At 43.0% G+C, this 10,833-nt stretch overlaps 1 protein-coding gene across 1 annotated transcript; it reads left to right on the forward strand.

The window, feature by feature from the left end:
• The first annotated feature begins 5,950 nt into the window (after positions 1 to 5,950).
• Positions 5,951 to 9,461, forward strand: LOC125000154 (interferon gamma-like). The gene is made up of 4 exons (XM_047575549.1): positions 5,951 to 6,152; positions 6,483 to 6,551; positions 8,046 to 8,321; positions 8,650 to 9,461. Exons 1-4 carry the CDS (start codon positions 6,033 to 6,035, stop codon positions 8,788 to 8,790), a joined length of 606 nt encoding a protein of 201 aa, XP_047431505.1. The 5' UTR covers positions 5,951 to 6,032; the 3' UTR covers positions 8,791 to 9,461.
• The last annotated feature ends 1,372 nt before the right edge of the window (positions 9,462 to 10,833 follow it).

Below are 10,833 nucleotides of genomic sequence, written 5' to 3' on the forward strand. Positions count from 1 at the left end.
GAAATATTTTATCAAGTTGCTTTGTGTTTCCATTGAAGGCGTTTAGTGAGTGTAACTCTGGTAAAGTCTCGTCTTTACTCCATATCCCAGAATTCTCTTAAATTCTCGTCACTTTGAGGAAGATGGACTTGAAATGACCTGGTCATATGATCCCCCGAGTCATCATCTCCAGTGACGGGGAACTTTTGAGATAAACTTTTATGTGGACACGTCTGAAAAAACCACCTCATGTTTTATAGATCTGAGAGGCTTTTAGAAAAGCTTCCATCACCTGTTTGTTATTGAGTTATTTAGGTTTTTCTCATTTCTAGAGGAAATGGAAATGCAGCAACTGTCTGGCTGTGTCCAGACTTCTCATTAACAGCGCCACCATGTGGTCAGTATTGTGGCAGCTGCTGTGTCTATTGGATCTCTACCCACCTGGGGACCAGTTTTGGGACATGATCCAGATTTTGGGAACGAGCTGGAAAAACCAAAAAGGAGAGAGGAGATTGCGGCGACTGTTGCTGAACATTTAGACGACTCCATGTTTGATGTTCTGCAGTTTTCTAACCACATGAAAGGAACACGGAGCTCAGAGACGAAATGAGGAAAAAAGAAATGACAGGGAGGCATCAGAAAGAAAGAGAGACTGAGCGGAATTAACACTTGTACTTCCTGTGACATCACTCTGATATCACTGTGTTCCCCTCAGCTCTGCACCAATCACACGGAGGGATTTCCCCTCCACCTCTGATGTAATGAGAGAGTCACAGGAAGGATCAGTGGTTAGAGTCTGAGGAAGACTCCATCGACTCCACCTACGACTAATTAACTAATTAACTTCTGGTCAGTCTCAGGTCTGAAGTCTCTGATGATCTGATCAATTAAACACAGAATCAAATTAATTAGTTTAAGCTCTAGAAGATAATTATGTTTAAATATCAACTAAAATGGGTTCATGTGCAACTCTTTTGTCAATAATAAATGAAATAAATGTGTAATTGATATTTGTAGAGGATGAATTTTATTTTTGGAAGCTTTAAATTCAAACGAGCAAATGAAGGATTTTGTCCATTTAATTTATGGGACAGAAATACTAAACCAGTTCAGTTCCCTTTAAAAGCCGATGAATATGTCAGAATACTGGACATGGTCGTTGTTGGTGAATGAGTTCAGAGAAGCAGATCAGCTCCGTGTTTCTGTGTTTGGAGTTTTTCTCAAATCTCTGAAGCCGTCACAGTCGGTGCTGCTGGTGTTTTCTCACCCTTCTGTTTGTCGTTACCTGGGCTGGATGGAGGTGGAGGTGTCAGGCCGTTGTGTTTGACTCAGGTGTCACTCGTGGAGGTGTTACCCCCCAAACCAAAGCCAAGTGTCGGGACTTTTCGGCAGTCCAGGTTTCTCCCGAGCTAAATGTCTCTTTTCTGCCTTTGAGTCAGTGGACAGTTCTCTGCTATTAACCCGTTCAGCCCGGACGCCGCTCAGTGAAAACTCATCTGATCCTGATGTTTTCTCTCAGGCCTGTGTTACTGACTGGGTTTTTCTGCAGATTAAAGCCTGAACCATTCTCCTTTGGGCCTCTCAGGCTTCCTTCCAGCTTTTTGCCGGGTACAGACACTATTAGCTGAAGAAGTAAAACGTCCTACAGTACGTTTGTCAGAGAAGCTGGAGTCTAAAGTTCATCTTGATTATTTGAAAAGAAACTGCAGCGAATTCCTTTAAAACTCAGACGAACTTCCACGTGAAAAACCCGGTCCAGTGACTCTAGGGGATACCCACCCAACGCAACACCTGAACCTCAGCTCTGAACTCTACCTGCCGCTCTTCCTGTTTGTCTTCTCGTGCGTCTTCCTGCCAGACTTCTTCGTCTCCTTCCTGCTGAGCTCAGCTTTTCTTGGTTGTCTTCTAAGACTCCAGATCAGGGGACTCAAACTCACTTTAGTAACAAACTCTAAAGTGCAAAGAAGAAGAAGTGAACTAGAAGAATGTTCACATTCTACGCTGTCCTGTAAAAAAACATGAAATTTCTTAATAAACATTAATAAAGTGTAATTTGGGCTTGTTGTGTCGGCTGCTTAGTCTCAGCTAAATAAATTAGGAATATTTCCATTATTTCTGTTGAAATTTTGTAGTCTTATGTGTAACTTTGTGGGCCAGGTTAGATATTCTGATGGGCCGCTTTTTAGCCCACAGGCCGTATGTTTGACACATTCAGGGCTGGAGGAGGACATGGACGAGACGACAGCAGTCCTCCTTCTTCTTCTTCTTCTTTTCTATTTCCAGCAGAGTTGATGCCACTTTGTCAATAAAGTTAACGTTTGATCATTTCATTTGGTCTTCATGGAAACTGTTGAGTTGTAAACTCTGACCAGAAAGATTGATCATGTAGGAAAAATATTGTCACAAAAAGTTGTTGCTTAATTTTTTTTCCACGAAGAAAAGAAAACCCAGCTTCCCCCACCCACAATAATCACAATAATCTTCTTTTAAAGAGGAAACTTTTTTCTGGGGTCTCTCTGTTGGGAACTGAGTCTGCTCCTGCAAAGATCTGCTGGGCCAATCAGACTGCCCGGGGGGCGGGGCTTAATGTGGCGATGGACAGGAGAACTAGAGCTTTGATTAGTCGTCTTGGCAGCAGCGTGTTTCCGGCTGCTTCTTCCATCCATTGACTGTTTATACGATGGACAAACCCAGAAAATGAAGCCCAAAGTGGGCAGAGCCTGCCGTCGCCCAGGCTAGCGTCGGTCACTCAGAGCGCGAACGCCCTAATTATGCAGAATTTTAAACCTTAATAAAAGTTAAACGAATATTCAGCCCCTGTACAGTCGTCATGAATAGTGAAACAAACTGTTGAGATCAAAACCATGTTTTGAACCAGGCTGTAAACATGTTTAATAATGCTGTAAAGTTGGGCTTTTTACGGGGATTTGCTCCTTTTGCAGCCACTCGTAAACTCAGGTTTCATCGTTCAGACCTGGAAGTTGCCGCCTGCTTCCATCTCTGCAATTTTCTAACTGATTGTTGGTTAACAAGGTTAACCGAGGAGGTTCGGAGACGCAGACATTTACCTTTTTGCACGGGCCTAGTTTTACGGTTTTACCTGAGGACGTCCTGGATGGACGTGGATTTGGATCAGACCGGGCTCACAGGACTTTTCAGTATCATGATGTTGCATATATTTGCTTCATGCTCATCATCAGCATTAACATTACTGGTGTCTGCAGACTGTTAGCAGACACGATGCATAAGTAACTTTTTGTTAACGCATCAAAAGGCAGAATGACATTTTTCCCAGTGCCATTCCCACAAAGCGTCTCCTCTCATTTACAATAAAACATTTTCTCTGAAGTACCGAAGCCTTTTCTGCTTTCACTTTCTCTCTTCGCGTCCTCTGATGCACCTCCTGTCTGCTGCTGCAACACGTTCAGTCTTCCTGGGAATTTATTTCTGTTTGTTTCCAGGCAATTTTGTCACCGTTTGCAGGTGTGGGTCTGCATCTACAAAAATAAATATGTAATAGACAAGTGCAGCGGACACGAAAAGCCCCACTTCTGTCTGTTTCCTTTAAACTGAACGAGCGATTACTCACTGTAAACGCTTCACACCCAGCCATGTTACTTTATTTCCTGTCCTCATCTTTCCTGTCACACTCTGCTGCATCATATTCCCTTGCACCGTCTTATATATTATTATCTATGATGCTACATGTCGGCACAGATATGCAACTGGCAGGTGTCTCATTAACGGTCAATCAAGCAGTTGCATGAGTTAGAAACATCTTCCTCACTCTGATATTTGCTGCTCCAGTAGTGACCTTTTAAACACACACACTTATCTCAGAATAGGTGTTAATTTCTTAATTTTCTTGTAAAAAAAACCCAGAGTCTTGATAAAATCTGGTGCTAACAGCTAATTCCGTGACTCAACCAAGCCTAACTAAACCTCACCCAGTATTACCTCCAGCTAATCGCTGGCTACCTGTGAAAATACAGAATATACGGAGGTTTATCTGTAATAGCCATTTATCCTTTAGCGTTAGCTAAACATGCTCTCAGTTAGCTCTAGTAATTGACCAGCTGAATATTACAGTGGCTTGTCCATTACTTTTAGCTTACCGAAATAAAATGGCTTCTCTTTAGCACTTTCCAACGTTACAGGACATGACACCTTTACTCCTAGCTAGACTTTTAAGCATTTAACCAGCCACTGTTACTTGATAGCAAACCTCTAGCTAACCGTTCATTTACTACTGCAATGGTTTGTCTGTTACTTTAAGCTAAAAATTCTATTTGTTTGTCCAATACCTTTATCCAACCTTTAATTTATACTGTTACGATGGTTTAGGGAATATTTTGAGCCAAACTTTAGCTAACAATTAAAACAGTTTGTCCATTATCTCCTGCTACCAGTTTATAAATTATCCATTTATGCATCACCTGCCGCTAATCATTGGCTAACTTTTCAGTTATTGATTGATTTCTTATAGCTTAGCATTAGCTTAGCATTAAAAACTGCTTACATTTGGAACATTCCAGTGTTAAAAGCATTATTTACTGTTAGCTACTCATTACGATCTCTAGTTTTAACTGTTATACGTATTTATTCATTATATTTTTTCCAATTTTGAATGTTTTATGTCCATTTATCACTTTTTGCAAGCACAGCTGCTTAATCATAACTCCAGGCTAATCACTGGTGAATGTCTAACGTTTATTACTGTTACTTCTAGCTTTATTTTGGCCCAAGTGTCTATCCACTGCATCCAAGCAAACACTGCTACCATTTGACATGGATTTGTTTCTTACTAACAGTAAAACCAAAGTTAATGTTTTAACTTTTGTCTCATTATTCTGTTTATTCATATTTATTCCGTCATTAGCAATTAAGCCTTCGTCTGAGCTTTTGAAACTGATGACGTCTCATATTTACTACATTATGTTACATGTGAATGCATTCATGCAAAACCATGGAGACGAAAAACGAAGTGAATGAGACGAGAGTCCAAACTGAGGAGCTGAGAGAGGCTAAAAAAAGCAAAGCAGAACTGCAGCAGAACTGCAGACGAGTCACTTTATTAGTGTTTGTTTCGACAAAAATTATTATTAAACCGAGATTTTGAGTTCCTGGTAAAACCCGGATGACGTGGAGGTAGCGCTGGGATATTTCTTTTATATTAAGGAGATTCGAGTCCAGATGAGGATGAATATATTCATGCTGCTGAACGTAGTCTCAAAAAAAGGCCGTGTTCGGCTGACTGGGAAATTACAGAAGTTTATCAGTCTGCCACCCAAAGTATTTATAGCAGCACGTACATAATTAGTTTCATCCTGTTTGCGCTATTTTAATAATGACTGAGAATGAGGATGTGTGATCCATTTCTGAAGGTTTCTGTCTTCAGAAGGAACCGATCAGCTGTTTGAGCCGTCTTCCTCGCCATGCTTCGCTGCACGGATCAAAGAATTTTTCGGACGAAAACCTAAAGTTCAAATGACGGATCGAGGGTTTGCAACAATTTCCGTTTGCTTTCTGTTGGATCTAATGATTTCCGACGCGGGCCGCAGCCCAGCTGTTCCAGGTGAAGAGCTTTCCACTGGTTTCTGCTCGAAACCCGCTGCGTTGCATGGTGATGCATGCAAACATCAGGCCTGTGTGAGAAGGAGGAAGCTTTGGATCTGTCAGAATGACCAGTGAAACCATTGGTTCCAGTAAAAGTTGGGGATGACGTGTGCTCCTGCAGCGAGCTAATGATCTGTGTTCAACATGCATGTGGGAGACCCCTCACCCACTTCTATGAAGTTTTGTGTTTTAAAGGAAACTGACAACCACATTTTTCACACCTATATCATCACATGCATCACACACTCTCTCTCCCCTGTGCTTGTCTACGTCTCTCTGCCCCCCGTTCCTCCCTCTCTCTGCGCGTTATAAATAATGCCTTCTCTAGAAAAGTTTGAACAGTTTGAGACGGACACATCGTCAGACAGACAGACAGACAGACAGACAGGTTTTCGGCTCGGCCTCAGACAGGGATCTAACTCAACGAGGACGCTACGATGGTTGCCGCGGTGATGGCAGTGCTCTGTCTGACCCTCTGTTTGTCAGAACATCAGGTCCACGGCACCCACGTCACAAAGGAGATGAACGACACCATGCATAAACTCCTGCAGCACTATGTAAGTACCGAGAGTTGGGAACGACTCCTACTGACAGAACGAGACTCGTTTTGCTTGTGGTTCCAGCTTTCTGTTTCCTCTTCTTGTTAGCACACCTTGAGTCATTGTGTAGCAGTGCAGGGTTAAAGAACCAGACCTGTGTTTACTTCTCAACATCCAAACTTATTCACAACAAGGTCGTTCACAGCATGTGTCAATGCAGCTAGTCTGAAAATGTCTGAATGCACCAGTGAGGCCTGCTCCTTCTGCTCCCTCTGCTCCCTCTGCTCCTTCTGTATTGAACTACAATGAATGAACTAACATTTCTGTTTTTGTCTTTTTGTTTTGCAGCACATCACAATTAAACAACGATTTAATGGGGGATCCATATTCAAAAACACTCTACAGGGCAACACGGAGGTAAATACAAGTTTGGTGTTTCTACAAATTAGAGTCAGTCTGTTTAAGATCCTGCGTAGGTTTAAATTTTAGTCATGACCTGATTTGGTTTCAAGAGTGAAAGTAGAAGATTAGTGAAAGATGTACAGAGTTGGAGCGGTTAGCTTAGCATAATGAATGGAGTAGAGCTAGCGTGGAAGTCAGAAAGTTGGTCAAGAGTCTCCGTTGGGAACTGATCAGCGGGGCCAATCAGATCGTTTGGGGGAGGGTCTTAATGTGGTGATGGACAGAAGAGTAACAGTACTCTGATTGTACTGATTGGCTGGAGGACCGTCCAGTTGTTACGCTAAGCTACATTAACGTGCATTCACAAAGACTAGATGGCGGCCATCTTTGTTGAGTCAGCAGCTGGTTGGTGTTTTCCTCCGTTTCTGTATCACTTTTGAGGTTGTCTGTGTTATTGAGTTTTTTTTTTTCTTTTTTTACTGCTGGCTCTGCATTGTATGACTACTAAACTTTCGCTTTTCACCAGAAATGATTGAAGCAAAAAAAAAAAATCAGTTCATGTTCGGTTTCTGCTGATGTCTGCAGAGTTGAGCTTGTTGACGTCTGCTGTGGTTTAGGAGATAAGACAGATATCAGTTTCAGGTTTGGGTTTGAAGGCGTGCAACATGTTTTTGAATTCAGACTCAACTTCAAGATCCAAACCATCAATCTGGCTCTTTCTAGGGTATCGGTTACTTTCATATTTTGTGTAAAAACGATCTGTTCCACTCATCGCAGACCTGCTGTTAATCAGAGAGTCGGTCCAACAGAAGAATGAATGTTTGTCGGCTCTGGACAAACATGACGTTACGCTGGCCTCAGTCCGGGACGTCCACAAACATTTGACTCTGTTTGATTTTATTGGAGGATTTTTCCATGAATGTCTAACAGGTTTTTTGAATCACAGTTATGGTTTCACGCCGGTGCAGAGACATTTAGATTAGACGGCGTGCCCACCCATCGGGGGTTTTCTCTATTTACTTTTTCCCTCACCCCTTCATTCTGATTTGAATTTGCTCCCATCCAGAAACTTCTTGTGACTCATCTGAGTTAAAAACACAGCCCTAGATATCCGGCTGCTCCGGAGCTTCTTATGTCTCAATGTATGTGACATTTGACCGAATGTCTTTGACCTTCCAACTGACTCTCCATCAGATGGAAAAACAAGTGTTTGAGTTGTTGCATCCAGATGAGTTTCAGCCCTGTTAGCGGCGCCTGGATATGACATTCACATTTAACACTCAATGGTACTTCCTCTCAAGGCCTACTCTACGCTCACTTTGACTCCTGCGTGGGAAACCACAGAGTTTTTCCACTGGGTGAAAAGTGTTGGTAGAAGTGACAGAATGCATTCACTAGAAACTACTTTTACGTTTGGTTTTCTTAGTTTCTCCACAGATTGATTTTTGCAAAGATGTATCAAGATTTATGAATGAAAGTTTTTAAACCTTTTCCTGTTTCTCTTCCCAGATCCAGATGATGTTCCTCGGTGCCGTTCTGGAGACGTATGAGGAGCTCATCGGTGTCATGTTGAAGCAGCTCGACACTCCGAGTCCCCAGACGGCCAATTCCACCAATGGCGGCACAAAAGACGGAGCCGCCGATTCCACTGCCGGCTCAGGAGCTAACGACCATATCAAGGACAAGCTGAACATCATCCTGAAGTATATCCGGGAGCTGAGGCAACTCCGTTACCACGAGCAGGGGGAACTTATGCAGAAGCTGAGGGATCTCCAAAAAATCAAGGTAGAGATCTGACCTGTGTCCAGCTCCAGAAAGTTGGTGTTTAGTAGAGACCTTCTGAAGAGACATGCACGACTAAAGAAGACCTTAAATGAGACATGTGTAGGACTCATTCAGTCCAACATACTAAAGACTCCCTTTGAGATCAAAGTACGGCTTAGAGAATGATTTCAAAGGGCTTCATCTTGGCTGAAATTAAGACGTCTTTTGGGTTTTTCTAAGGCTTCAAATCTAATCTAGTGTTTAAAAGGTTTACTAGTCCAAGAAAGGTCGTAGGAAACGTTGTGTCATTGTTGTCATTGACGTGAACCTGTTGGTCTTTCTCCTTCAGATGAATGATTTCGTGGTCCAGAGCAAAGCGTTGTCGGAGCTGCTGCCGCTGTACGAGGCGGCCGGTACGCTGTCGGACAGGAGGCGTCGGCGGCGCCAAGCGAGGGCCAAGACTCGATCAAGATTCAGTCTTCAACCATGAAAAACTTAAATTACACAAGAGGGAAAGTGTGACCAAAGAGTGCCTATTTAATACCTCCACTTTTTCTAAAGAGATGAGTTCAGGCGTATTTATTGTAATGGACCAGCAGCCTAAGCCTAGTAGATCTTTTAGTTTTGTAAAAGGAAGTTCGGAGTTTGATACTTGAAAACCGCGTCTGTGAAACGTTTCCTAACTGCAGGATTACTGACAAAATATTATAATTTCACTTCATTAGATCAATTAAATCAACTGAATTTAAAGTTTAAGTGTTTTTGACTTACAAGGAAATTCATGTTGTTTTTAGTTTTGTCTTTAGGATAAAATCAAATGATACAAAACCAAAAAAAGATCAAATTGTTTTTATGAATGAAACTCAGTGGGTGGAGCCTTAAATATTTTCCACCTTTTTAATTTGTACCACGTTTGTCTTTTTACCGTAAAAGAAGGTCTCCACCGTAGTGCCTCAGAGAACTGATGATGTTTACAGAACGTTCACTGCAGCAGAAGAACCGTAGCTTTCAGGGATTGACTCTGTTTTACTGACATGTTGTAATTACTTTCTTTATTAATTTATTAATTTTTATTTAAGGTATATTTAAATACAAATCATTCTGTTGATTATTTATTATGTATTTATTTTTTGGCACAAACGAATAAAGCAGAGAAAATCAGTTTCATGACGACCTCTTGTTTATTTCTGCATTTAAATCTTTATGATACGTCTGCAGGGAAAATGGTTTTATTACTCAGTGAGTCTTTTTTGTCCAGCATTTGTTTTTAAAGACATTATTTATGTAAGAATTGTCTGGCCTGGTCTTGTCTTGTCTTGTCTGCTCTGGGTTGGATCTGGTCTGGCCAAGTCGGTTGGGTCAGGTTGGGTGTGGTTGCGTCTGACCTGGTCTGATTGGGTCTTGTCTTGTCTTGTCTGGGTTGGATCTGGTTTGGCTTGTCTGGTCCAGTCCGGTCTGGTCCGGTCTTGTCCGGTCTAGTCCAGTCTTGTCCAGTCTTGTCCAGTCCAGTCCAGTCTGGTCCAGTCCGGTCCGGTCAGGGCCGGTCCAGCCCAGTCTGGTCTGGTCTGGTCCCGTCCGGTCAGGGCCGGTCCAGCCCAGTCCAGTCCGGTCCGGCCCAGTCCAATCCAGTCTGGTCTGGTCTGGTCAGGTCTGGTCTGGTCCAGTCCAGTAGTGTCCAGTCCAGTCTGGTCCAGTCCGGTCCATTCAGGGCCGGTCCAGCCCAGTCTGGTCTGGTCTGGTCCCGTCCGGTCAGGGCCGGTCCAGCCCAGTCCAGTCCGGTCCGGTCCAGTCCAATCCAGTCTGGTCTGGTCTGGTCAGGTCTGGTCAGGTCTGGTCTGGTCCAGTCCAGTACTGTCCAGTCCGGTCTGGTCCGGTCCAGTCCGGTCCGATCTGGTCGGGTCTGGTCTGGTCTGGGTACTTAAACACACTCCTTTATGTCCCCCACCCCCGTCTTCTTTCATGTGATCCCCACTGGTCTGTAATTTGTTGCAATACACATGGCACAATTGTGTCAGTCAGTTTGTCCGAGGTCAACTTTCTGAGGCCCCGATGTTCTGAGAGGCTGGTTTGTCTTGGTTTGTCTCCAGCTGTTAGCCTGTTAGCATTAGCCCAAGTGCTAGCAGAATCCCCGACTAACGTATGCTTGGCTTGGTTCATGTGCTGTTTGAAGCTGGAAAGAAAACTCCTTCCTGCAGAGTGTGATAATACTTTATGTGTCTCCACTGGTCCCTCTTGGTCTTTTTTGTCCTCAAATGTCCCATGGAGAGGACCAACGTGCTGTTTAGCGTCTTCCATCTTTATGGGTTGGTTCTGCTGCCTGTCACTACCGGTACTTGGACAAACTGAGACACGTTCACAGCTGTTCTGCTGCAGATGCTTTATCACATTAATCATGATGATAGATTAATCTGAGTCGACGCGTTTTATGAATATTAATGAATGTTTAGATTGGATCTGATTACATTTATTCATGCATCAGTTTCTCAGTCAGAAGGGTTTTAAGAATCCGAGGAGTCGTCAAATGATAAATAAA

Source organism: Mugil cephalus, chromosome 22, assembly GCF_022458985.1.
Source record: "Mugil cephalus isolate CIBA_MC_2020 chromosome 22, CIBA_Mcephalus_1.1, whole genome shotgun sequence".
In the NCBI taxonomy this organism is placed as follows: Eukaryota; Metazoa; Chordata; class Actinopteri; order Mugiliformes; family Mugilidae; genus Mugil; species Mugil cephalus.